The 25417-nt window shown below is 49.4% G+C and overlaps 10 protein-coding genes across 10 annotated transcripts; 7 read left to right on the top strand and 3 right to left on the bottom strand.

The window, feature by feature from the left end:
- Positions 1 to 452: 452 nt before the first annotated feature.
- Positions 453 to 905, bottom strand: F9C07_7413 (uncharacterized protein; the record flags this gene model as incomplete). Its single annotated transcript, XM_041285497.1, has 1 exon — positions 453 to 905. One exon carries the CDS (start codon positions 903 to 905, stop codon positions 453 to 455), a length of 453 nt encoding a protein of 150 aa, XP_041145123.1.
- Positions 906 to 1080: 175 nt separating this feature from the next.
- argD (pyridoxal phosphate-dependent transferase) lies at positions 1081 to 3061 on the top strand. The gene is made up of 3 exons (XM_041291293.2): positions 1081 to 1383; positions 1437 to 1670; positions 1737 to 3061. The coding sequence occupies exons 1-3, from the start codon at positions 1255 to 1257 to the stop codon at positions 2802 to 2804; spliced, it is 1431 nt and encodes a 476-aa protein (XP_041145122.1). The 5' UTR covers positions 1081 to 1254; the 3' UTR covers positions 2805 to 3061.
- Positions 3062 to 3179: 118 nt separating this feature from the next.
- Positions 3180 to 8116, top strand: F9C07_7411 (putative lipase; the record flags this gene model as incomplete). Its single annotated transcript, XM_071511622.1, has 4 exons — positions 3180 to 3462; positions 3544 to 4019; positions 5708 to 5814; positions 5875 to 8116. Exons 1-4 carry the CDS (start codon positions 3318 to 3320, stop codon positions 8114 to 8116), a joined length of 2970 nt encoding a protein of 989 aa, XP_071365225.1. The 5' UTR covers positions 3180 to 3317.
- A 2555-nt stretch (positions 8117 to 10671) lies between these two features.
- On the top strand, positions 10672 to 12765 carry F9C07_2282479 (synaptic vesicle transporter). Its single transcript, XM_041291291.2, has 4 exons — positions 10672 to 10994; positions 11062 to 12183; positions 12251 to 12329; positions 12395 to 12765. Exons 1-4 carry the CDS (start codon positions 10873 to 10875, stop codon positions 12521 to 12523), a joined length of 1452 nt encoding a protein of 483 aa, XP_041145120.1. The 5' UTR covers positions 10672 to 10872; the 3' UTR covers positions 12524 to 12765.
- A 1477-nt stretch (positions 12766 to 14242) lies between these two features.
- Positions 14243 to 14437, bottom strand: F9C07_7409 (uncharacterized protein; the record flags this gene model as incomplete). The annotated part of the gene is made up of 1 exon (XM_041285496.2): positions 14243 to 14437. One exon carries the CDS (start codon positions 14435 to 14437, stop codon positions 14243 to 14245), a length of 195 nt encoding a protein of 64 aa, XP_041145119.2.
- A 74-nt stretch (positions 14438 to 14511) lies between these two features.
- On the top strand, positions 14512 to 14769 carry F9C07_7408 (uncharacterized protein; the record flags this gene model as incomplete). The annotated part of the gene is made up of 2 exons (XM_071511620.1): positions 14512 to 14677; positions 14741 to 14769. The coding sequence occupies 2 exons, from the start codon at positions 14512 to 14514 to the stop codon at positions 14767 to 14769; spliced, it is 195 nt and encodes a 64-aa protein (XP_071365224.1).
- Positions 14770 to 14835: 66 nt separating this feature from the next.
- F9C07_7407 (uncharacterized protein) lies at positions 14836 to 15131 on the top strand (the record flags this gene model as incomplete). The annotated part of the gene is made up of 3 exons (XM_071511619.1): positions 14836 to 14892; positions 14967 to 15021; positions 15085 to 15131. 3 exons carry the CDS (start codon positions 14836 to 14838, stop codon positions 15129 to 15131), a joined length of 159 nt encoding a protein of 52 aa, XP_071365223.1.
- Positions 15132 to 16686: 1555 nt separating this feature from the next.
- F9C07_7406 (uncharacterized protein) lies at positions 16687 to 18221 on the top strand (the record flags this gene model as incomplete). The annotated part of the gene is made up of 2 exons (XM_041291290.2): positions 16687 to 17087; positions 17147 to 18221. Exons 1-2 carry the CDS (start codon positions 16864 to 16866, stop codon positions 18219 to 18221), a joined length of 1299 nt encoding a protein of 432 aa, XP_041145118.2. The 5' UTR covers positions 16687 to 16863.
- Positions 18222 to 19935: 1714 nt separating this feature from the next.
- On the bottom strand, positions 19936 to 20175 carry F9C07_7405 (uncharacterized protein; the record flags this gene model as incomplete). The annotated part of the gene is made up of 1 exon (XM_071511618.1): positions 19936 to 20175. One exon carries the CDS (start codon positions 20173 to 20175, stop codon positions 19936 to 19938), a length of 240 nt encoding a protein of 79 aa, XP_071365222.1.
- Positions 20176 to 20832: 657 nt separating this feature from the next.
- F9C07_2153189 (histone deacetylation protein Rxt3-domain-containing protein) lies at positions 20833 to 25370 on the top strand. The gene is made up of 3 exons (XM_071509246.1): positions 20833 to 21283; positions 21478 to 23173; positions 23364 to 25370. The coding sequence occupies exons 1-3, from the start codon at positions 21211 to 21213 to the stop codon at positions 24397 to 24399; spliced, it is 2805 nt and encodes a 934-aa protein (XP_071365221.1). The 5' UTR covers positions 20833 to 21210; the 3' UTR covers positions 24400 to 25370.
- Positions 25371 to 25417: the final 47 nt, after the last annotated feature.

The following is a 25417-nucleotide window of genomic DNA, read 5'->3' as shown; positions in this document are numbered from 1 at the left end:
GGTTAATATAGCTTCCAAGCCTTTGCATCATAGCGTGAATTGTCTGGTTCAGATGGCTTGAATATAAATTAGGCTGTATGATCTACATTATCTAAGCGCTATTAGGTCGTGGCCGGAGACTTTGTCCAGCATATAGATGATCTATCTTCGTACACGACCAAAAGCTCCCATGGCATTTGAGCTAATATCGTATCCAATAGTTAAATATGGCCGAAGACATTTTATTCCTTGCTTTGTCGTCGTTATGGTACATTTGTCTGAGAAGAATCACAAAGTAACAAGAAAACATGAGAGGAGAGGCTTCCGTAGCCTGTCTGGTCCGTTCAAATATATATACATCTGATATCGTAGTACCCAACGCCGACTGATGCAATGACCGAAATCCACAACTTCTACAAATTCAACGAGTTCTTCGCCAACAACGCGTCGATAAAATACATCGCATCCGCCACTCAGAAATCGGTGACGCGACCTCCATAGCTCCAATCACCCTCAGCACCCCAACGCAAAGGCTCGTTCTTTGGTCCACCGACCTCGCCTGTCTTAGGATTCCGTTCGCCCTCAAATTCAGGCTGAAGACCGCCTCGCAGATCTGGGTGAAGTTCCTCGCCGTTTCCTGACGCCTTAAACTCGGGGTTTTCGTTGGCCGGTTCGGAGTGGGGTGACTGGTTAATTTGGGGGGTCGTCCGTGGGGTGCTGAAGGCACCGGTAGATTTCTTTTGAAGTTCTTCGAAGATCTCTTGTTCTTCCTTGGGTAGACGAGGAGGAGCTGGGCCGCCTCCAAATGCGAAGGCGGGTTTGTCGTCGGAACTGCGGAGGACCGGATGGCTCGAGAACGCCCGGGTGGAGATGCGCAGTGTCTTGACGGGATTGAGAACCCGGCGAGAAGCGAGTGAGAAAGCCATGCTGGGTGCAGGAGTTTTTTTCTTATGCAAGGTGCTGCGACAGTCACGAGTGGGGTGGAATTATTGTAGTCAAAGATGACTTCAGAAGAGACGAGTCTGAGTCAAGTTACCTTAGGTAAATGATTTTAATTGCGGAGCAAATCACAATACAATTTCTGATCAGATAAGCCGCTTGCTCATTTATGGGTTTCCCGATATCGCGGGATTTGTTTGACCCGTACATTTCGTCCTTTCGTTTTTCTCTCCTTTCAATGACTCACCGAATCCCTCTCTATTCTTCTTAAATACTCCCTTCTCAGTCTCAATTGCTTGTATCTCTTTTCATTTCATTCCATTTACTTCCATCCGAATGGCCTTTGTACGTGTGGCCTCGCGGCGACTGCCGCTCGCAAGGAAGCTGGTCCCTGCAATTGAGTCACCGCTTCAGCGACGATTCGCATCTGCTGCGACAGGCCCAAATGTGAAGACTCAGGCAAAGGTATACTGAGGCCTGGAGATACCTGCTATATAAACTAACAAAATTTGTCACAGACATCTCTACCCAATCCCGACCCAGCTGCCGATTCCGCAACAATGGCCTTCGTAGAAGAGCGAGCGCCCTTCATGGTCCCCACCTACGTTCGCCCTGCGCCGATGATGGTTAAAGGTCAAGGATGCTACTTGTGGGATATGGAGAACAGGCGGTACCTTGATCTCACAGCTGGAATTGCCGTGAACTCCCTTGGTCACTGTGATCCCGAGGTCGCACAGATTATTGCTGAGCAGGTGTGCATATGCTACGGCAGAGTATAACATAGGGTCATTTATTGATTTAGGACCAATTTGTCATAGGCCGAGACACTCATCCACGCCTCGAACCTTTATCACAATGCATGGACCGGCGCTCTCAGCAAGTTGTTGATTTCGAAGACACGGGAGTCTGGCGCCATGCGCGATGCATCCCAGGTGTTCATTTCCAACTCGGGAACAGAGGCGAACGAGGCGGCCATCAAGTTCGCTCGTAAGGTCGGCAAGTCTCTTGACCCATCGGGCGCAAAGCATGAATTTGTTTCCTTCCACAACTCCTTCCACGGTCGCACGATGGGCGCTCTCTCCGCTACCCCCAACCCCAAATACCAGACACCTTTCTCACCCATGATCCCGGGCTTTAAGTACGGAAACTACAACGATGTAGAGCAACTTCAGACCCTTATCACGGACAAGACTTGCGGTGTTATTGTAGAGCCAATTCAGGGCGAGGGTGGTGTCAACGTGGCTACTCCCGAGTTCCTCGCAGCTCTCCGCAAACGCTGCGACGAGGTCGGGGCCGTTTTGATTTTCGATGAGATTCAGTGTGGTCTTTCTCGTACCGGTACCTTCTGGGCCCATGCTCACCCTTCCCTTGCCCCCGCCTCGGGTGAAGCTGCGCACCCGGATATCCTGACCTCGGCTAAGGCGCTGGGCAACGGAGTCCCTATCGGTGCAACCATCGTCTCGGGCAAGACTGTTGCGGAGCATATTAAGGCTGGTGACCACGGAACCACCTTCGGCGGTAACCCATTGGTATGCCGCGTGGCACACCACATTGTTGAGCGCCTGGCAACTCCGGAGCTGCAGAACTCCGTGGAGATCAAATCGGCGGAACTCATCTCGGGACTTAAGGCTCTCCAGAAGAAGTATCCTAACGTCATCTCGGAGATCCGTGGTCGCGGTCTGATCTTGGGAGCCCAGCTCTCCCAGGACTTCACATCTAAGGCATCGGACTTGATCACTGCCGCGCGGGAACGCGGTTTGTTGATCATCACTGCTGGTGATGGCTGCCTCCGCTTTGTCCCTCCTCTGACCATCACCGAGGATCAGATTAAGACAGCCTTGAAGATCTTGGAGCAGGCTCTGGATGCCGTCATCACCAAGGCATAGATGATGGAGTATTAGTTCGTGCAAAAAGTTTCGACATTTAAGTATACAAGCCACATTTGTTGACTGATGGAAGTTAGCTGTTCATATACCATGTGCTCTTCCTGAGTTTTCTTCTTTTCTTTTTGGGTAATGATAGAAAGCAGCTAGCTCGATGCACTTTGAATATAGATTTTAGGAGATTTAAACGTGTTCTGGTTTCCCCTTGGTTGAGGCATGTTTGTAAAGAGATCCTAAGGCAGAGACTCCAGGCAGCAAGGCATCTCTGCTATGATAGGTAATGATAGCGGCCGGTCACGCGCTCACTTGCCATCCTTATCAATTGGCGGCAGACCGCTTCCCGTCACCTCGACACTTCTTTCCATTCGACATCTTAAGGAGCTGACTACCAGTGCAATCCAGCAGTGATGCCGAACCTATCTCTATGTCAAAGTTGATGGCCTGTATCCTCTTCTACTCCGCTTGGTAGAGTACTGACCAATCTTCAATCCAAACCCCCTCACGCCTTTTTCTGTTATGCCTAGAATCCCTGCATCAGAGGAAACACCAATGTTACCTCTCCCTGGAGCTCCTGCTTCCTCCTGGGCTAGATTCCGAGAGCGACTAAGTGCTTTATTCAGTGGCGCTGACCCCAGGGTCTGCATTGCATTCTGGCTGTTTGGTGAGCCATTGGCACTCATGTAGACCAAGGAGCAGATTATATAGTTACTAACCTACTGTGTCTACCCGTTTGAGAGACTAGGCTTGATCAACAATGTTCTTTATGTCATCATCTTATCAGCTGCTCTTGATTTAGTCGGTCCTGGTGTACCCAAAGGCGTCGTTCTTCTCGCGGATGTCATCCCTTCTTTTGGAACTAAGCTCATTGCGCCGTACTTTATCCATGTAGTACCATATTCGGTACGGGTGGTGATATTCGTGCTCCTCTCCGCCATCGGAATGCTTCTTGTTGCGTTGAGCCCTGACTACACGGATGGTGGCACGATATCTACCAAGATTGCCGGGATTATTCTAGCTAGTGTATCTAGTGGAGGTGGTGAATTAAGTTTCCTCGGGTTGACACACTTCTACGGCCCATTTAGTCTGGCAGCCTGGGGAAGCGGAACCGGAGCTGCGGGGCTGGTTGGTGCTGGTGCTTATGCACTAGCGACTACGTCCTTCGGCCTCAGCGTTAAAACGACCCTTTTGGCATCCGCTTGTTTACCAGCAGTTATGGTGGTGAGCTTCTTTACCATCCTGCCAAGATCCCCTATGCATCATCCCCTGTCGGCCGTGCAAGCCGGCTATCGCGCTGTCGGAACCCGAGATAGGCTTGCAGAAGAACGTGTATTTGGTGACGAGCGTGATGAAGCCAATGGTGAGGTCGATAGCCTTCTCGCTTCTTCCATACATTCCGTCGAGAACCCAAAAGCAACTCAGACTGCGAGTGGAAGTCTCCGATGGCAGCACATCAAAGCAAATGTGCAGCGTGCAAGAGGACTTTTCTTCCCTTTGTAAGCACACCTCGGAACGAAATGATTGGGACGTTTTTGCTCACAAGCTTTTTAATTAGTATGCTTCCATTACTGCTGGTCTATGTCGCAGAGTATACCATCAACCAAGGAGTGGCCCCTACCCTACTCTTTCCACTGACCGAGACTCCTTTCGCTCATTTTCGTGCGTTCTACCCTGCGTATAATGCGATTTACCAGGTCGGCGTGTTCATCTCACGTTCGTCGACTCCCTTCTTCCGCATCCATGACCTTTACTTCCCATCATGCTTACAGGTTGTGAATCTGGTTATTTTGACCCTTCATTCTTTGTTCAACTTCATTCCTAGTGTGTACATTGTCTTCGTGATCATTTTCTGGGAGGGGCTCCTCGGTGGCTTGGTTTATGTCAACACGTTCGCTGAGATTGGGGAGCGCGTGCCCCAAGAGGATCGGGAGTTCTCACTAGGCGCAACAACCGTCAGCGACTCCGGGGGCATCTGTATCGCGGGCTTCGTCAGTATGATCTTTGAGGTTTGGTTGTGTGACTGGCAAGACGCGCACGGAAGGGATTTTTGCCGTAAGCTATAGTTCATTTTGGGTTAGTTTATTACTACTCCGTATATGATAATATATGACCAATCTTATGCAACTTGAACCGGGGATAAGCCCGGGTAAGCGATTAATGTAAGATAGGGCTGAAGCCAGGTCACTTGACTGCCAAGTATGATGAGTCTGTGATGGCGTCACGGGGCTAACATGTGACAGGGCGGCAAACGTGACAAGACCGGATTGCCCCTTCCTGAGAAGGAGAACCCTAACTGATCTTCTTCCAGTGTTCTGGTCGATCAATACTTCTGACGACTCTGCCCCGGATCACTGGACCACTTATTCCTAAGCCCCCCATGCCTCTGCCCCAATCAGCACTGTGGGGAGTAGTGGGGACTTTCACATGCTAGACCCCGTCATCCGCCAGCTTATATCCATGGGTTCTTCACGCCAGGGAGTCAACCTGATTGTAATTTTCCCCCTTTCTTTCACTCTTGCTTGTTTACTTTGCTAGTTGTGCCGAGACTGTGCAATTATTTGACAGACATCCTCTTTCAGTCCTTTCTTGGTGTCTCCATATCGGCTTTCTGAAATTTCTTTGTCCGGTCGCATACCATGGCATACGATTGGGTTGAAATCTGACTGCAGATAAACTCGCATTCTCATCCAGTATCTGTACACGCTGTTTGCTTATATATGAGAGACAGTAGTCTGTCAACCTTTGCCCCCTGCTACTATCCGTGCCGGTGATCTCGTATCTGTATTAGAATATCCTACCTGCTTGGATATTGCCGAGGAACCAGCCAAAACGGAAGGATAAGCCCTTTCGCTACCCAGTGAGCTCGTGGAAATGATAGGTAAGCTCTTTCATGGTACCAATGAGCTCAGCAGCCACTGATGGAAACCCCAGACCATGTGCTAGGAAGGCCATCGACCAAATTCCGCAAAATCCAGGTCCTTGCCGTCTTCCTTTTCTGGACAACGTATCTCCTAAGGTATGCTGCTCGAACAAGTGGTCATGTCTGGGTAGTCCGTAGCTAAATAGAGTCATGCAGAGGAAACAAACATGGCCCGCCTGTCGTTCGCAACGTCTCATCCCGCCTGTCAGCAAAGCTAAGTGTTTGGCAAACTACCGTGGGTGTTTTCCTGTGGCTATACCTCTGCCGGAACTTTGCAAAGATTGTAGGCTTAGAATGCCCGGAACCACTAGCCAATTTATATTCGCGCTCCTTCTTCAGAGCAACATGGATCACCACGGCCCTCGACGCTGGCTTCTGGACCGCAATGAAAGTCAAGCCTAAGTGGTTACGAGACATTGCGTCCTTGGCATTTACGGTTTACTATCTTTTTGCTGCGGAACAGGCAGATGAAAAGGTTCGTCGGGTTCGAGCAACCCTAACCGTAGAACACCTGCGAGTCTCTTGGAACAAAGGTACCACACCGTACCTGTGGGCACTCGCGAGTTTAGTTCGGCCCCGACTTACAAAATATCCGCCTCGCGCGATACGAATTCCTCGGCCCCCGCAGTCAAGTTATACAGAGCCAACCAATGCATGGCTTTACTTTGATGGTCCTCTGAGTGCGTTGCGGGACCAGACCTGTATTATCTTGGATATCCCTGGGGGAGGATATGTCGCTATGAGCCCCCGAGCTTCAGAAGATCGACTACTTGCCTGGGCAGGGAAAACAAAGGTCCCGATCCTTAGTCTTGATTACAAAAAGGCACCAGAATATCCCTACCCGTACGCCCTCAATGAATGTTATGACGTCTACCATACCATTATCACAACGCGCGGACGTTGCGTGGGATTGAGCGGGAATGTGCGACCGCGTGTTGTGCTTTCAGGAGATAGTGCTGGTGGAAATTTGGCAGTGGGCACTACGCTGATGGCCCTTCAATCAGGAAGCTCAGATGCTCCCCGTTGGCAAGGCGACCACATGCTCCCTCGTCCAGATGGGCTCGTTTTAGCATATCCAGCGTTGAACATGAGAGTGGAAAGCTGGATGACGGAGGAGCAAATGTCACTTATACAAGACAAGAGCGCGCGCCGGACGAACGAGAATGTCCTACGGCAGAAAAACATGGACTACCAGCGTTTGACTCCATTCACGTCCCCCGGACCTTCCACAGAAGACCTTCTCCGCGACTCATCTTCTGACCTGGACCTCGAAGCCGACGATGTAGCTCAGGGTGCTTCTAAGAAACTTGAGGAAAAACTGAAGGCAGACAACCTGGCAACTCAGACAGCTGCCGTCGCGCAGAGCCACCACCCGAAACAAATCCGTACCCGTCTAGCCGTTTCCTCAATGATCTCATATGTCCATGATCGGATCCTGACCCCCGAAATGATGAGGGCAATGATTATCCTGTATATCGGACCTCATAATCGTCCCGACTTCAGCACTGACTTCCTGCTTTCCCCGGTGCTAGCCCCGGAGGCTCTTCTTGCAAGGTTTCCAAAGACATACATTGTCACAGGTGAGCGTGATCCGCTGGTAGATGACACTGTAATCTTCGCTGGGAGACTGCGACAAGCCAAGCTACATCAATTCCGCGAAAGACAAGAGTTGGGCCTTGAGAAATCTCACCGAACATTCAACGAAAAGGACCACGTGGAAGTGTCATTACTCCCAGGCATCTCCCACGGATTCCTGCAAATGGCCGGCTTCTTCCCCGACAGCTGGAAACACATCAACAAGTGCGCGACATGGATCCAGGACTTGTTTGAAGCCGCCGAGAGACGCAAGTCATCATCCAGCTTGCTCCAGTCACTCCAGGACAGCGCACAATACTACCAGGTCCCGAAATCGGGCGCCAGTAGCGGTAGCCCACGCAATCACAAGCGAAGCCTGACGGGCGAATCGTCAGGTGACGAGGATAGACCCTTAGAGATGAGCCTCGGCAGGATGACACCGTTGAACCCAGATAATTCCACAGACAACAGTAGCAGTCAGATGCGTGGCAAACCGTCCAACGGGACCAGCCATGTTCATCTCCAAGGCTCTACGCCGAATGGCAGTGACATTCAAAGTACAAGCGGAAGCCAGGGTAAAAATGCATCCAGGGGTCGCCGTTCCCAGCCCAAAGGGCTCAGCAGGAGACGGCGCGATGCGCCCACGAAACTCACCATGCCTCCGGCACATGATTATATCTCAGATGCCATGCAGACCCCTCCACCCAAACGGAGGGATAGAAGCATTGGCAGCCTTCCTAGCGAAGAGGATCTCCTGGATCGCAGAATGAATGGTTTAGCTGGAGGGTTGATGGGGATAGGAGAGGGAGCTCGGACACCGTGAGAGTGATCGATAGTGATTGAATGATTCATGAATACATGTTGATTATATAGACTGCGTATCAAATGCACAAGAACCATGACAAACAGTACCAAGAATATATATCAAATATATATCAACATTGAGCATCGGTGGTGAGGATGGCTGCTATTCGGTCGGCTAAACCTCTCGTGCCAGGATAGTAGATAGAATAGTACACTTTTTCAGTATATAGAGTACTCACCAAACACACCAGAGATGACCGATACTTCGATAGTAAATATAGCCATAACTCCGAACGCATCACATCTTGGCTTGTCACCTGGACCAAATCTCTACCATCTCGGAGGGTTAGGTTTCTAATCACTGTGAACTGCTTCCAGACGAGCAAAACATACAACTCGAAAGGCAAGAAGAATGATCTTTTATACACAGTCAGGAGGGATGTGTAGGAATTCCTGGATTCTGGAAGTTGTAGGGTGAACCCTAGCATTGCATGTATTGAACAAGGACTCCAGTACTCGGGTATTGAGTGATCCTGCCTACTCTGGTACCCTTGCAATCATTGATATGTCGAAGACTATTGCACATAAACTGACAGGGACAGGTATCAATTTGAGCTCTCCAAATTCACTGAGGATAGGATAGAGAGGCTGAATGTGCATTGAAATGCAGCTCGGAGATTCAGGGGTTCTTCACTTTGCAGATACTGTGGGATTAGGGTTCGGGGAGCATATCTCTTCCTAGGGTCATCATTCATGGAAAGCCTTGAAGGCGCAATTCACAATGCCCCCCTTGATGTGGAGAATCTAGAAGATTGATACCCAAGCCAGTAAGGGATGGCTCCGGTTTCTCTATTATCGGAGTCACCAGCCCGAGTCGAGACCCCTTTTACCTAACGTCTACTCCGGAGTAATAGTGACCAGAGTGGCCTTGAGTCCGAGCTGCAGGTATCAGTATTGTTCGCATTGCTCATGGTCAACCTCAGGTAGCCTTTGGTAACCATGGCGGTCAGGAGTTGAGAATTTTCGAAATGCTTAGGCGAAGATAACAGCGGTCTGGCGATGTATAGCGTCACGATTGGAGAAAGGCGCATAGAGAAGAGATCTAGTCTAACACGAGTATCTCTTGCTCCTGCACAGCCTTCGGGGCTCGAATTGAATTGCTTCAACGCTCTAACCTACGTGGTTTGCCAACTCATCACTCACGGATCCATTTGTAAGCCAAGAAAGACAGAGATTTCAGAACAAAATAATGTAAAGAAAAGCAATAAATAAATAAATAAATAAATAAATAAATAAAAGAAAAAAGAACAAAAATAACAAAAAAGGAACTTCTGATACTGCATGTGAAAATCCAAGGTCAAGCATGTGATTGTGGACCTGACGTCAGCGGGTCGGAATCAAACCGTCTGATACCGTTTTTTATTTTGCAAGCCCTAAGACTAAGACCTACCTTTCTAGTACGTATTCCTTGGAGGGCGATGGTTGATCTACAGTCGGAGATTTATGATCAAGGTTCATAGCCCCTGCAGTGAAGCGTACTACTACTACTACTACTACGCCAGGTGGGCTAAAGACATGGACATGAATTTTCTGGACTCGGCTTGCCGTTATCGGGCCGATTATTAGAGTCGTCCCTACTTGTAGAGGTTCATTCTAATCACTCCGAGCCGTTGAATCAATCATTCCATCGGGCTGTGTGGGTCTTTCTTTTCTTTTCTTTTTCTCTTTTTTATTTCTTGATAATAATCTTAATTTCTTTTGGACCCGTGACAGTTCATAAATTTCCTTACCTAATGATCTGTTCATAAAGGATGGATTTCATGTGATTGACACTCGTTCTGGAACAATTCTGATGGTATTTTTAAAGCGCCTAAGGGCTGACGGAATTAACAGCCCTACTATGTTATGACATTTGTATGCCTAAACCAAGCATGAATAGCACGTCTGACTGCCGACAGGATTCTACTAGTCTAGCCCGGATCATGATATTCGCTTGATTAGAATATCACCAAATTCTATCCAATCCTCTTTCTGATCCCACCCGAGTGACCTCCCTACTAACCTATCTAGCTGTGACCTCCGAAGTCGTGTAGAATCGGAGCTTTTCAGTTGGGCCTCCGTGTTGTCAGACAGCACCCGTATCTTATTCTTATCCTTGCCAAGTGTCAAGCGCCCGGCATTCCGAACCTCCGCCGAGATGAATGCTTAGATGTTTGGTTACTTCGGTAGCCTTGTGGATTATATCCTGATTCGGGAAAGCCGCAGCACATCTATCTTGAGATCCGTCTCGCTGCTGTGTGGTCCAACGATAGGCGCGGTGAAAACCGATGTATCCACTCGGACGGAAATGGGTTGACCACCGGCCCTACATTTTTCTTCAGTGCTGCCTTGGCTTGGCATAGCCTGGTTCTCCTGGCTTGGTTTCCCTGGTGGTGCGAGATGGATGGGTCCTGTTTCCGCATGATTGAGTGGGTATGCTGTCATTAGTGAAGAAAAAAAAAGGGCGACGGGTCTTTTCGTTAGACAATAGAGAGCTAGAGGTGGCGGTACTTATCTATGCCTTGGTCCTGCCTTTTGTTGTTCTGTATTATAATTTTTCATTGATAGCCCTAATATAATAGCTTTGTCCTCAAGAACTCTTTCATCTCTGTCTCTCCTCATTACTTTCGTTGTCCCGTCCCTTCCATATATCCGTCACAGGTCTTACCAGCTGGGATATTGCGCATCCCTTCCTCCTATAGTATATAGCATCTTGGAACGCTCTACTGATGCACAATGCAAGAGCACAAAGTCGTCAGCTCTGCCAGTTCAGGGGTCACAAAGACAGTCCAACATCATGTGGACTTCGACGGCCCCAATGATCCTCTCAATCCACTCAACTGGCCCAGTAAGAAGAAGTATGTGTTCTCTCTATGGAAGCCCTAGCTCTACCGGAAAGGCTAACCGGTGGCTATGTAACTCTAGGGTGTATATCTGCGCCATTCTGGGCCTCAGTACCATGATCGTCGCCTTTGCCAGTAGCATATTCGCCCCAGCCATACCAGTCGTGATGCTTCTTTATGGTGTCAGCAAGGAAGTAGCCACCTTGGGCGTTTCCCTGTACGTCTTTGGGTTTGCCGCTGGTCCTTTGGTCTTCGGCCCCTTTTCAGAGCTCAAAGGACGATATGTCCCTCTCGTTTTGTCTATGTTCGGTTTCACAATATTCTCATTCGCCACTGCCGTCTCCAAGGATGTTCAGTCTTTGTTCATTCTTCGGTTCTTCACAGGATTCTTTGGATCCGGCCCCCTTACACTAGCCGGTCCAGCATTTGCCGATATGTTCTCGCCGCAGCAACGTGGTGTCCCCATTGTGATGTTCTGTCTGATGGTATTCATCGGCCCTCTGGCTGGTCCTTTCACAGGGGGGTTCATCATCATGAATCATTCTCTCGGTTGGCGCTGGACAGCATACATTCCGGGAATCCTAGGAGCCGCCGCTCTCGTCGTCATGACTCTCTTCCTCGAGGAGACGTTCCAGCCCGTCATTCTGACCCGGAAAGCCGAACATCTGCGCCGGGAAACAGGGGACTGGTCTCTCCACTCCGAGCAGGAGGAAATCCATCTTGACCTTCGTTCCATCATCCGAGACAACTTGAGCTTGCCCCTGAAAATGCTGGTCAAGGAACCAATTGTCCTCTGTATGTGCATCTTCGGTGCCTTCGTCTACGGTCTACTCTACCTCTTCCTCACTGCCTACCCGTACGTCTTCCAGATCACCCGTGGAATGAACCCGGGAGTTGGTGGACTGCCGTACATCGGTGTTATCATTGGAACGCTCTTTGGCGCTGCTGCCACCGCTGCCACCCAGCCTTGGGTGCTGCGAAAGTTGAAGCAGAACAACGGTGAGATGATGCCGGAATGGCGTCTTCCTGTTGCTATTCCCGGTGCAGTTCTGTTCACTGGTGGACTGTTCTGGCTGGGATGGTCTGGGTATAAGGGCAACGTTCATTGGATTGTGCCGACAGCGTCCGGATTGTTCACTGGCTTCGGATTGCTCACGATGTTTCTGCCTTCGTTGGCTTATCTCGTAGAAGCCAGTGGTGACAAGTAAGTACACTTACCCTATTATCTTACTATCTTGACAAATAAAAGAGAATACTAACGACTCCACCAGGTCAGCATCAGCCATTGCAGCACATACATTCCTGCGATCAGCAGCCGGAGGCGCATTCCCCCTCTTTGCAACCCAAATGGTTAGTATCTTACACTGTACTCACCCCATCAACTCAACTCTTCACTAACAATCCTATGAATATAGTTCGACGGACTCGGAGTAGAGTGGGCATGCACCCTACTTGGCTGTGTCGGCGCACTTCTCATTCCTATTCCCCTCCTCCTGTACATCTTCGGCGCTCGGATCCGGGCGAGAAGCGGACTTTCAGCATAGGTCGGCTTCAATTTCTGGTCTGCGCTGACGTACAGTGCTGATATAAAAAGATGTAATAGTCCCTCTATTCTGCGTGCTTTTTGGTTCTGGAGATACCTTTGTTGTTTGGGTCTGTGGCGTGGAAATCTGGCGTGGGCTTGCTTTAGTTTACTAATATTTTAACTGAGTCGTTTACTAGCTTTATTTGGCTGTAGGCGGTAATGATATGACTGATGAACGATCTGCTTAAATTATCGAACCGTACTACTCATGGTAGAAATATGCTGTTTTCCAGAGGTAGGTGATAGTAGATTGGATAGTAGATTGGCTTGCTTTCTTTAGCTCTTTTCTACTATACAGATACTGATGGAAATCATTCTCAGAGTCCAGTTTAATTTCGTATCTAGTCATTTCATGTGCTACCACAGACTACAAGAGCCATGATATGTCCGTCAAAGCCTTATGTTGACTTAAAAAAGTTTCTTTGCCAGCATTAAGAAACTTCAGATACAATAATCAACACGATCTACTTGACCCCCCATGACTAATATAACAACATCTACCCTGTTTTTCACCCTCCGGTATCTATATCCCAGTCAGCAGGCCTAATTCCAACTATCAAAGTCTTAATTAATCAAAGCAACTTACCTTACACACAAAGAAAGTTGGATCGCAACCGCCCTCGTTGCACGCTGCCATATACCCTCGTATATCTTTAGGGATAGCTAACGCAGTTCCAAAGAGAATCGCTCCCAGCATGGTCATGGTATAGAAATACATGCTGTTTATGTATTCAGTAGGAATACGGGATATCAGGCTCGAAGTAGAGTGGCCGCTGGGGTATGGGCCGTTATTAAATCTCGCTGCGTTATGGGTCGAGGGCCTGCACATTGATTATTTATCTTTTCTGGGTATTAAGGTGTTTCTATTTTATATTTATCTTGGTTTTAGTATCGCCTTCTTGATCTATTCTGATTGTTTAGTGGACTTTGTTTGTCTTTTTGATTGTTTCTTCTGCTCCATTGTATGCTTAAATGTGGTTCATTAAAGAGCAGTTGACTTGTATGTGAAAGTGGGGGGATGTCTGTAGGATTGTTGGATCCCTTGTACTGGACGTTCATATTTGTCTCTTTTGCCATCTTTGTATTGTTAAGTCGGGATTTCAGCCTCTTTGTGACACTTCTACAAATGAATTCTCGTCTCTTGATTCTTGGACCTTCTCACATTACCAACGCCTGAATACTACCACGATCCGGACGGAATGTCCCGTGAGTTCAAAAAGGCAACATGGTATATCCCCAATGGACAAGAAGAGTTGAATCACCAAACAAGAGAAAGTACTATTACATGCCGCATCAGATCGCTACAAGGAAGGCCATGGCTTCTAGGCTTAGACTACAATCACACTGACAATGTTCATAGAAGAAGCAAAGCTGAAGATTAACTGGACTACCCCTTCCTCCGTACAATACATGACTCGAGTCCAAAGAAAGACACTGCTCCGTCATCTGACAAGCCTCGCCCTGCCTGAAATACTGGGATTTGGGAAACGATCAGGGTATGCCAGATCCAGGGTATTGGAACAGTGGGCTATCCCTCATCTCATTATCAGCCATTCCCCTCTTCTTCCTCCTTATTAATAACACTCCTTGTCATCAATGCCTCGTTGTACTCTAGGAATGTCAGTGGCCTTGGTACAGTCAAGCCATATCGACCTTTGACGTACCTGACCAGATCATCTTACAACTCCCTAAGGAATGCAAATGGATTGTTCAGGGCATTTCCAGCAGCTGCATTCTTAGTTGGCTTAGTAGAAGCCGAAGTAGAGCTTTCTTTGGCCGAAGTAGTAGCAGCACTAGTCGTAGTGGTTGCGCTCGATTTGGCTGCGACGGCAGTGAACAGAACTGCCATGACGGCAAACCAGGAGATCTGCATGTTTAATGAAGGTTGGGTATGATTTGATTAGGATGTTCAGAATAGAGAAGGCCTTCGCGTTGATAGTTGAAACGATGGTAGAGATAGGAAATGAAGATGTGGACGAGTCTGAAGATAAAAATGAGGGATGGGGACTGATGATTCTCCTGTGTGACCAGCAGGAGAGGGGAAGACGAGGAGTATTTATGCACTCACTGATGACTTCAACCATTCCCTTTCCCCTGGACCCTGAACTTCACTGTCAGTCTTTGTTGTTTTTCCTCCGTTTCCCATTCTTTCTCCGCCCGCCCGGTAGTGCTCTAGGCAGCCATGTCAACTTTTCCCTGGAGTAACCTTGCCCCGATGGCCTGTGTCCAATTGCCTCAATTACCTCTTCGACGCAAGCTTTCTGAGTAGCTATGTTGTATCACAGCGTTACTATCTTTGATCCCCGTGTGATCAGCTTGAGTGGTTGGGTAAGCTCCGAAGAGTTTATTAGGGTTGATCTCGACCTCAATTTAGGCTTACGCTTCAAAGGCTTGTCGTACAGGGCCAAATTTCAACCAAGGATATCCTTCTGTGTTACTCGACAATGAGAAGCTTGCGTAAGCCCCATTCGATTATTGGATATGGGCTGAGACACCTCCAACTATGCCAATCACAAACAGGATTGGACGCCATGTGCAAACACCTAGGAATTGAAGTGGAGGATTGAACCTTCTGCCAGGATTTGTTCACCTGTGATAATGTGCGCTGCAGCTATCTTCCTACCCATTTATCTTCCGCTCCATGATCTCTTATATTTTGGTCGTGATTATCGCAGGTATGCAGTCTTAAAAGATCGGGTTCTACTTCAACTGCCATGAATCTACAATGACATATAAGAAAGCTTTGTTTCGTCGATATCATGTCTCCGTTTATTTCTGCCACCTCTTCTCGCCGTTGCCCCGTCACTGACTGCCCCCAACTACTCATTTCCGAACATCATCTAGCCCTTCAAATCAGAAACTTGAGAGCAGCATTTCCTCGCCAATCGATCGGTGATTATTTCCGCCCCTTACCAACAGACCTAGCGAGCTAAATAAAGCGTTGCCTATGACAAGGGGTTCCATCTGTTAGAGAGAATTGTTACAGCATATCGTTCTAGACCTCGTACCTGTCGACTTGGCAAATAATCGGGGTTTGGGTCACATCTGTCCTTGTCAGGCACTTTTAGCGATAAACTGCAGCATCAGAGCTGGACACAGAACAGATAGTTGAGGATACAGCAGCGACGGGGTTTTGTTGCTGGGATTTCAGCCCGTGGGGGCCACGGTGCTTTCGAACGTCTACCTTGAGATTGGCATCGCCGGTTCTTAAAGGCGGGCCATGCAATGATATGAGATCGTGGCAAGTCTTGAAGAATGTGTTGCTATCATGGTTTGCTCTTGTCCATATATACTAACTTTCATTTGCTAGTGGCAAGTACTTTGATCCTTCTAATGGGATGTAGCTCAAGACAGAAAGCGACCATGTTATTTTAAGATGATACATGCCGCCCTTTCAAGTAGTATATTGTCCTAGTCTAGATCATACCGTTTAATTTGGAAAATATAAACAAATACTCGAATGCCTTTGCATTCGCTATTTGTTTACTGTGATTCTTCCTATCGCCACAACTAGGTTGCAAAGTTCGGTATCCTCTTAGAAATTCGAATTACAATTTATAATGCGAGCAATAGGCTAAACATTTGCAGAGCTACATATGTAGTATGTTTCAAGTAGAACAACTGAATCCCGGTGTTGAAGGAGACCTGTTATGATAGGGCTGCCGGTGATCAGGGGATCGCCCGTGACATTGCTTCTCTGGGATAGTCTCGAGTCGGCACGCGTCCTTAATTGCTTCATCCCCACACCTTCCACCTAAATCGGCCCGATAGTTGCGAAGGAAGTACGGAGTATTCACCAGCTTAATTGTCCAATAGCCTCAGTATGTGACGAAATACATAAGAATCTATGACCGCAGCGCGAATTTACGCCGGAGACCTTAGATTCCTGCTTAACGCTTCCAAAAAAACGGATTCCCGAGTTGGTCAGCTTTATACGAACTGATCATCCGTGACCGACAATTTACGCCTCTAATGGCGTTTTCACTAAACTGTGAACCATCCCAACCGGCAATTGCGTGCTCTGCAACCATCACCACCATCCCTCACATATCTCCCCTATTTATCCACGCACTGTGGCACGCGACCATGCATGCCCCTCTTCTTTATTTTCTTTTTGTCTGTGTCCCCTTTTCACATTTAGAATCCGTCTGTTGAACCTCATTCCCGGCTGACTCCTGCAGTTAGACTCTGCTATAGGAGCTTCCCCACTTTGGGGCGCCGTCGATTCCTTCCATCAGTCATTCTGAAAATCCGCGTTGCATGCTTATCGACGGCTCGGAAACGGGCGTCGCCAAATAAATGGCAACGATGAAGGAGTCCGACCTGCTCAAAAGTACCCCATCCATAGGTAATAAGGAATACGATTCATATTCTTGGGAATTACTCGAAGACCATCCGCTCCGGTCCCATCCTACTGAATGTATTCCTGGCTTGTCCTCCTATGTGGCTAAGTATTTGGCTATATTAAAAAGACGATGGACGGAACGCGTATTCCCAATAGTCTGCCTAATTCTGATGTTCCTGTACGTATTCTGCCTTAGTTCCCAAGCGCTGTTGAAAGGCTAACCTACTGCTTGTACAGGATTGTAATTCAGTTTCTGGCGGCGCTGCCGTACGGGCTTACATACATCGTTTTCCGTAGTGGAATCGAGGAGCAGAAGGGCTTTGTTCAATGGCCTACTGAGTTCAGTCGAGAACCAAGTACCTGTATTCTTTACAATCCACAGGCGCGTGATGCTATCCAGTATGCTATCGATGCTGGATGCTCGGGGGTTAAGGTGGATCTTCAGGCACAGGAGAGTGAGCTTCTCGTGGACAGTCTAGTGTCGGATCGAGAGGCGCCAGGCACTCTGGGCAGTTTGTATCTCAATTCCATACTAAGGAAACTGGATGCCAGAAACTCTGCTGTAGTTTCTCCAGCGTCTACTGATGAGACTAGCCCAATCGGTCTATTTGATGAAGACCCAGCACGGCCTTTTACGTTATTTCTGGAGCTTCACACTTCGGTACAGGCAGCATGGCCGCATCTAGTTTCTCAACTCATGCCGTTGAAACAAAAGGGTTACCTTTCCTATCGGAATGGAACACGGGTCGTCCCTCGTCCCGTTACCATTGTCCTCACAGGTTTAGAGGGCCTAGACTTCGGCGACGTGGTTGGATCTGACCATGATAACATCCTCGATAGCATGATGTTCGATACCTCGCTGGAGCAATTAGTGAAGGAGGATTACGGTCCTACCTTGAGAGTAACCCAATCCTCTCGTGGTGTCGGAGGGAGCAATTCCGCGCAGACTGAGGCGGACACAGATAACCTCAAACAGTCCCATAAGTCTTCATATCAACTCGTCACTGCGACCGCGAATTTCACCCGATCAATCGGTTTCCCTCGTCGCGGTGGTCGGTTCTCTCCGCAACAGATCGAGCGTGTGCGCGCCCAAGTGCGCGCCGCTCATCGGCGCGGTCTTCGCGCGCGATATGAGGGGACCTCAGATTATCCACCACCAGTGCGACGGATGATCTGGCGAATTTTGGTTCGCGAGGGTGCGGATATAATTGAGATTGATGGTAGAGGATGTGAAATTCCTTGGTGGAGGCGATTCTTTGTCACCGGAAGCATGGAATGCCGCGGTCGGAAAGGAGATACCGGTAACGTATAACTTTGCAGTATAATTTTAGCAGTAGACGATGATAATGACGTACGCGTGAGTGTATGACATATTCATTTATATCATTTCAAATGGAAGGTTATCATGTTCAAATAAGTGCAACCTAGGATGATATATCCTCGTCAGAAAGCAAATTATATGCCTCAAGATCGCAACAATCCAGGATATTGAACCCCCTTCCAGATCTCGACAGACCTCTAGGAATGTGTCGCATCAAGCCACCTTCGCCACGACGTAAGGAGGATCGGAAATGAGGTATGTATGCGCCGTTGATCATGTATGTAAGTACCATGTACCATGGTACAACAATGAATATCAAAACGAGGTATACCTTTGTGCTCACGGCGCACAAACTAGTTTCTTTATATCGGGGTTGCACTGAGGAAACGTTTCAGAGCGCAAAGTAAATTAAGGCGACATTAAGAAGCACTAAACCGGTCGCCTATAAAAAAGAGAATATTACTGTTACCATGGCTACGGATATGGTTTCTTTGAAGGGGCTGTATTTTTCTCGTGTTGGTGTTATGATTTTTCTTTTTCTGCTTGGTAGTCACCGGGAGGGAGGCGGTGTCGCGGTGTAACTGTATCGCATTGAATTTACTTTACGGTGCCTGAATGGTGGGGAATCCAAGCATGTTGATGACATCAGGCTGGCTGGGATTCGTGTTGGAAAAGGTACTTTGGGAGGGGAGGGGATTATAGGGGGCTTCTTTCTCTCTTTTTCTTTTGTTGTATTTTATTTTATTTTTCCTGTCTTACTTTCGACTAGTACTCCTGAATCTGGTCTTGTGGAGTTTGTCTTATTAATGGGGAGTTTTATATAGAATAATAATACCGGTATTATGAATAGTGGAAGGACAGGTTCAGAGACATGATCCAGGGTCAATTGATATCAGAAACGAGGTAGGGAACCGAGGGAAGAGACTAAGCGTTGGTCGCAGATCAAGTGCTGGTAATGATGAGCATGACACGTCGTGATGCATAAATGCCGACCAACAGGCATGTCGGTGATTCCTTGCGCCCAACGTAGGGTACTTCTTAGTAAGAAATCAGAGGGACAAAAAAAGGAAGAACAAAGATAGAACCATGAGGATAATTTATAGCAGAAATAAATAGGAGAAACGGCAGTGTATAGAATACAGTTTTGTATACCAAATGTTTAATCAAGATTAAAAATTAAAATTGAAAGAAAATCCATAGTGTACTCACATTCCGGTCAAAACTAAAGGCTCCACCAGCTTCCCCGCTGCCACGACGGCCCCATCGGCCACTACGATTTGCAGCTGGTCGTTAATCGACCCAACTAGCGGTTCTGCATTCAATTGATTGGTTCTGCGCCGCTTTTCTTCCGATGGTTTTGCTCCAACTCGACAGTTGGGCCTGTCGCATGTTCGTCCTGTGCCCCTACTCCATTTCTCACCGATTTTCCTGCTTTTTTTTTTTCCCTTTTCTCTCCACAAACCTTTCATCCACCTTCCTACCCGAGCTATCTGAGAGAGCTGTGCAAGTTTTCACTTTTCTCTCCCGTGGATTCAGTTCCTCACGCTCGTCGAGCTAAATCCGATAATTACTCTTCTTTTCTTAATCGTATTATTTGATTTTCTCCGTCATCCGCGCCGCTTGATATTGTTACATAAAAACAAGCTTTGGCCTCGACTCACTTCAACTCTCCCTTTCCACCGCCATTTGGCGATCATCAACGGTTTCAATTTTTCTCTTCGTCGCCCAAACACGAAAACCTTCCCCAACGTGTATGCTTCAAACCTCGACAACCACTCGAATACCACCCCCTCCACGATGATGATGGATTTCCAGAAACACCCTCCCCAACCAATACATCATTCGCATCCTTCGGCGATCCTAGGCGCGACCCACGATCCTCGTCTCGTTGCTCCGCCGCCACCTCGTGCCTACGCACCACCACCACCTCCATCAGCACGCGCATATTACGATGCGTATAACCGACGCGAGCACGAGATGCCTCGAGCGGTGCCGGTATATCACTATCCAACTACTACTGCCGCATCGATTCCTGCTTCCTCCGCTCCATACGCCCACGAGAGTGTCTCGACGTCATATCGAACAGAGAGCAACGGGTATCACGTATCACAGGCGAACCCCAGTTCGATGAGGAAGCACACGCTGGACGGAGGATTAAAAGAGTCTAATAATCGTCATAATTTTAGTTATAATGTTAATCAGCTCAACAACCATGATCGTCGTATGGTGTATCGTGAAGGTAGGAAACACGTTTGATTTTTCTCAATCTGTCCGTCCGTTTCTGGTGTTTGTCGCTTGGTTGAACGATTCCTTATTTATTTGGCATGTTGGGTCATCACAGACTTGAAGGGCCGGTCCTTGGTTGGATTCAGCTGGTCGCAATTGCGATCGCCCGGTGGTCATTCGGAGACAGTGGATAGAAGGGATTTCCTTCTTTTGTTTTTATTTTATTTTATTTTATTTTTGCCCCTTTTGTTGTCTCCTTTCTTCATTTCTGCCACTTCTACCTCTTCGCTTTTGCCATATCTTGGGGGAGAAGTCACCCTGCAGATTCGTCAATTGTCTCGTGTCTCCATGCAGGCTCATTGTTTACCCCATCCTACCTTACATCAAGGAAAGGTACCCAAACTTTGAGACCAGAGATCAACGACCAATCACGGGTCTTGCACCAGCCGCGTTTGTGGCGCCTGATCGACTTCCAGCCTAGGCGACCTCGGGAGCGCTATCCCCGTTGCAGATTAGCGCCCTATCTCAGGGCGACTTGGTCTGAACGGGTCTAGCGCTGGCCGAGCTTTCGGAGTCCCAGAGTCACGGGTTCTGCCCCAGTCGTGGAACTCTTTTGTTGCGCTTTCTCCATCAGCATCAGATCATCTCTCCCCTTTCTCGCGCGTTTCTTTTCCTTTCTTCGTCTCCCTTTCCCCGCCACTTCTTATCTTGTATTTCATTTCTGTTGTTCTTTATTTCTCGCTCTGAATGCGACATGAACCCTCCCCCGTCGCATGACCCAAGCCGTCGGAGGTCTTTGGGCAGCAGTGGCAGTCCCGTGTTTCCTGGTGAGTGCCGGGCGTTTCGCCAGAAGGCGCCCTTGCTCCCACGCGCCGTGAGAGCCCTATGGCCCTGGATATGCACGATCGCACATATTACTTAACCTTCTACTTACTGCTTTTGACTTTTTCTGTTTTGCTCTCTCGTTTTCGCTGACAGTCACGTTGGCCAACTTGTTCGCTAACCTCGGAATTATGCATAGGACCACAAGAACAGCCCTCCGCGCCTCCCTTAGGCACTCGCCGGATGCCTCCTCCGTCTCCACCACAACATTACCCCTCACGGGGCCAATCGGGAAATGCATCTTCTCTTTCCACAGCTTTTTCGTCCCGTGAGCCTCCCAGCAACCCGGCTCATCATCGTCCTGGTAGCAGCATGTCGATATCGGCAATGCTTGGCTCGGACGCTGACCGTCCAGCCCGGGATGTAGGCTCATCATCTATCTTTTCGCGTATTCCAGTGTCATCCGCTCCGTTCAGCAGCGCTCCTCCTCCGTCGGCCCCCAGTGCGATGTCGCCGCCCACCGCCCCAGCGAGGCCCTCTCCTCTTGAATACTCGTCCTTTCGACGATCCCACACGCCCGAGAAGTCGTTTTCGAAAGCCCAACCCGGAAGGCCATACCGATCTAGTTCGGGTGGTATGTCTCAGCCGTCCGTGGCGGAACAGACTAAATTCGGAGGCCTGTCGCGCGTCCCGCCCTCATCGCAGTATCCGGACAAGCCCAGTTCCGCACATCACTCGCCTCAAGTATCGTCCGCCGAGCCTTCATACAACGAGACGCGTCGATTCAGCTTCAGCGCACCCGCTCCTCGACCGAACAGTCAGCCCCAGCACCTCGAGGCGCCTCAGCGACCGGCTGGGTATAGTCCCCTTGCACGATCGGCGGCTGCACCGGGCGGTGGAGATGGCTTTGGAGGAGCGCACCAGCGGCAAGCGTCATATATGGGTCAGGAGTCTCAACACAACCGATTTGGGGGAATATACGTGGATCGTCATTTGGAAGAACAAGCGCACCGAGAACGAGAGAGAGCTATTGCACACGAACAAGAGTCCAAGGCGGCCCACCCTCAATCACGGTATGGTCCATACGGGGAACGGGACCCTGCAGCCGCCCGGCAGCAGAGTGCAGCGACGTGGGAGCTTGGTCGCTCGCAGCCACCGTCACCTGAAGCGAAGCGTTTCCCTGCCCCTGAGCCAGGCTCCGGATTTGGGTTCGGCGCGATCCAAAGCTACACTAAATCTTTGGGCTCTCAACTGGGAGGCTCACGACAACCTCCCCTATCAATCCAGCCTCGACAAGGTCAACCTACGCCTCCCCCTCATGAGCAGCCGCCATATTTGAGCAAGCTCCAAACCGAACAGCGTCTATTTAGCTCGACCCCGTCAGCCGGCCCGTCATCTTTGGCTCGTTCCGCTTCGTCAGATGACCAACGGCGGAAGGGAAGCGACGAGTTGCTTCAACACAGAACCCTTCTGGGGGTCGGTCTCGACGCGAAACGTGGTGGGCGGGCGTCACCTTTACCCCAAGCGGTACAAGGTGCCCAAGCCCAGATCCTTGGGCCAGCCGGCGAGGCCGGTATCAAGAGCGAACTTGGTCGGGTCTTCTCAGGTATTGGCAGCGGCGTGGGCGGAGTGACCGCCACCACAGGCAGTGGCCCTTCCACCCCAATGGTTGCCAGTCCTTTCAAACGTGACAGCGTCACTGCGAAGTCAGCAAACAGTGAAACCACTACGGATGAGACTAAGATCGGGCGACCCACGTCGGCGAATGGCAAAAGACCAAAGAGGTCCCGGGACGAAGATGGTCGAGCGGAGACCGAGGGTGGTACAGATGGGCGGCTTGCCGCCTCGGCGCGTGGTAGTCGTAGGGGTCGTCACGTTCACCATCACCATCATCAGTAAGTTGCTAGTCCATTTGTTTATCTCTGTTCTTGCACACACACACACACACACACACACACACACACACACACACACACACACACACACACACACACACACACACACACACACACACACACACACGCACGCACGCGCGCGCGCGCGCGCACGCATCTCAATTAGCCCTATGCTAACAACGCCATGCAGCCATCATCACCATCGCCATAAGCCCGAAGAAGAAACAAGCGCGCTGGGTGCCCATCGTGCCGTCTCTTCATTGAATTACTTCCACCGGGCGTCAACGCAGGCCGATGCAGCGGCGACGGCTATGGGTCATCATCATCATCACCATCACCATCACCACCATCATACGCCTCGCCCTGCTGCAGCCAACCCGCCTGCGGTGACGCCGATGCGAGAACCCAGGACTGTGGTCACTATTGAACCCGTTCTGTCGAGCGTGGCTCATCTCCCGCGACATCATCTCGGGTCAACCTTATACGCTCCCCGTCTTGGGGTCCCTACAGAGAAGGCTACCTTGGAGAGTGCCAAGTTTGGCTACACAACGACCCCGCTTCCCCTCCCTCGCTTTGAAGGCAAGGAAAATTGCACCTTTACCATCCGAGTCCCGCGTTTCCGCATTGACTCCAGTCATCGCGAGGAGATCTGCGCTCGGCGTGCGCTCTGGGGTACCGGCATCTACACCGACGATTCGGATCCTGTTGCGGCGGCCATTCATTCGGGATTCATGCGCGGAGCGTGGGGTGAGGATGTCGATACTGACATGCTTGACTTGGAGATCAAGGATGCCTATCAACATGCGCCTAAGACGGCCCAAGATGTCGGGCTGCCAGACGGCGATCGACCTCGCGTTCCGCCGGTTCCTCCGTCGGACAAGGACCTACATATCATACTTCTCATCCTGCCCCGGCTGGAACGGTATGATTCGAGTGTGCTTTTTGGCCTCAAGTCGCGTCCCTGGGACGGAACGCATGATGGGATGAGCTTTAAAGTGCTACGGACTGAGTGGGTCGACGAGGGCGTTGGTCGAGGCGAGGAGCGTGGTGGAGAAGCACGACGAAAACGGCTCCGCAACATGATGCAGACCGGTCGGATCTGCACAGGTCCTGGCGTGTTAAAATTGGAGCACCTCCGCAACGGCATTCAGATCACACGACAGAAGACGAAGGTCATGGAGAGTCAAGAACCCCAGCCGGCTGCACCGGTCCAGACGGTATCATGATATTGTAATGAGTGTTCATGCTTTGTGCATCTTTTCTTTTGCTTTTGTCTACCGATTAATTTTCAGGTTTGGGTGGGCGTTTCCTATCGTTTCTGTTTTGTGTTCATGGCTTTTAGATGTATATGTTGTTCTAGCGAGGCGTGGAGCAAATTGATCATTCCTATGATTTACCTGTCTACGTATCTTGTTTCTTTGAGTTAATGGATTTAATACAATTTAATGTGTCCAAGCTACGATTACGAATCAATTGCAATATACTGCTTCGTCCGAGAGATGCCCATCCATGCCAGTATTATAGTAGGTACTCTTATTAAACTTCCCGCCCGTCCTTCCGCCGCCTGCGCCAATCAGACGTCATTCACCGTCAAGGTTCATCTGACCGTTGGCAGGTGACAAGATCGGATCAGCGGGACGGATGAAGGGAGGTTCTATGTAGGTAGCTTAATGAGTTATTCATGGGCATGTGTCCTCAGGGAACATGATTATGGGTATGTCGGCAGGTCACCCCACATGTTAACGGGAAGATTTTATGTATACTCCATGGGGAGTATATATATCACGGGATACGAATTCTGATGAAGTGGACACTGGAGAGCCACTTCCATGCGAGTGGAATGCTTCTTGGCGTCCAGCGTCGAATCAGGGGTCTATTCTCGTTCGATTAGGGCTCCGGAGGCATATACTCAATATCTCGAGGTTGACCGGTGTGCCGTGCCGTGAGTCGGACATGGATCATGTGCCGAGGCCCAAGGAAAGTCTGGGGGAATTACGTCGACACGCTTACAATACGCCGCGCTCCGTGCTCCGCGCTCCGGTTTCCGTATTACCCCTCAAATTACGGAGAACTCCGTAGAGCTCGCCTGCCCCTCCCCACTAAAAGGGCCTAGTGGTACCGTATCATACCGCCCCCCAAGGTCGGCCGAAACACTTCTCCTTCCAACCGAGGTTGTTTTCTTGCTCCTGTTCACCTGTTTCCTTTTCTTTCTCTACTTTAAACTATTCTGCCCAGTCTCGGTCG

This window comes from Aspergillus flavus, chromosome 3 (genome assembly GCF_009017415.1).
Source record: "Aspergillus flavus chromosome 3, complete sequence".
Classification (NCBI taxonomy): domain Eukaryota; kingdom Fungi; phylum Ascomycota; class Eurotiomycetes; order Eurotiales; family Aspergillaceae; genus Aspergillus; species Aspergillus flavus.
Note: the sequence above shows the minus strand (reverse complement) of the source record. Positions and strands in the feature narration are given on the sequence as shown.

Bases quoted from the DNA above. Each gene is read 5' to 3' on its own strand.
- argD (XM_041291293.2), top strand. From the start codon at position 1,255: ATGGCCTTTGTACGTGTGGCCTCGCGGCGACTGCCGCTCGCAAGGAAG. The intron at 1,384-1,436 runs GTATACTGAGGC...AATTTGTCACAG, and splicing joins ATGTGAAGACTCAGGCAAAG to ACATCTCTACCCAATCCCGA. The intron at 1,671-1,736 runs GTGTGCATATGC...AATTTGTCATAG, and splicing joins CACAGATTATTGCTGAGCAG to GCCGAGACACTCATCCACGC.
- F9C07_2282479 (XM_041291291.2), top strand. From the start codon at position 10,873: ATGCAAGAGCACAAAGTCGTCAGCTCTGCCAGTTCAGGGGTCACAAAG. The intron at 10,995-11,061 runs GTATGTGTTCTC...ATGTAACTCTAG, and splicing joins AACTGGCCCAGTAAGAAGAA to GGTGTATATCTGCGCCATTC. The intron at 12,330-12,394 runs GTTAGTATCTTA...CTATGAATATAG, and splicing joins CCCTCTTTGCAACCCAAATG to TTCGACGGACTCGGAGTAGA.
- F9C07_2153189 (XM_071509246.1), top strand. From the start codon at position 21,211: ATGAACCCTCCCCCGTCGCATGACCCAAGCCGTCGGAGGTCTTTGGGC. The intron at 21,284-21,477 runs GTGAGTGCCGGG...AATTATGCATAG, and splicing joins TGGCAGTCCCGTGTTTCCTG to GACCACAAGAACAGCCCTCC. The intron at 23,174-23,363 runs GTAAGTTGCTAG...AACGCCATGCAG, and splicing joins GTTCACCATCACCATCATCA to CCATCATCACCATCGCCATA.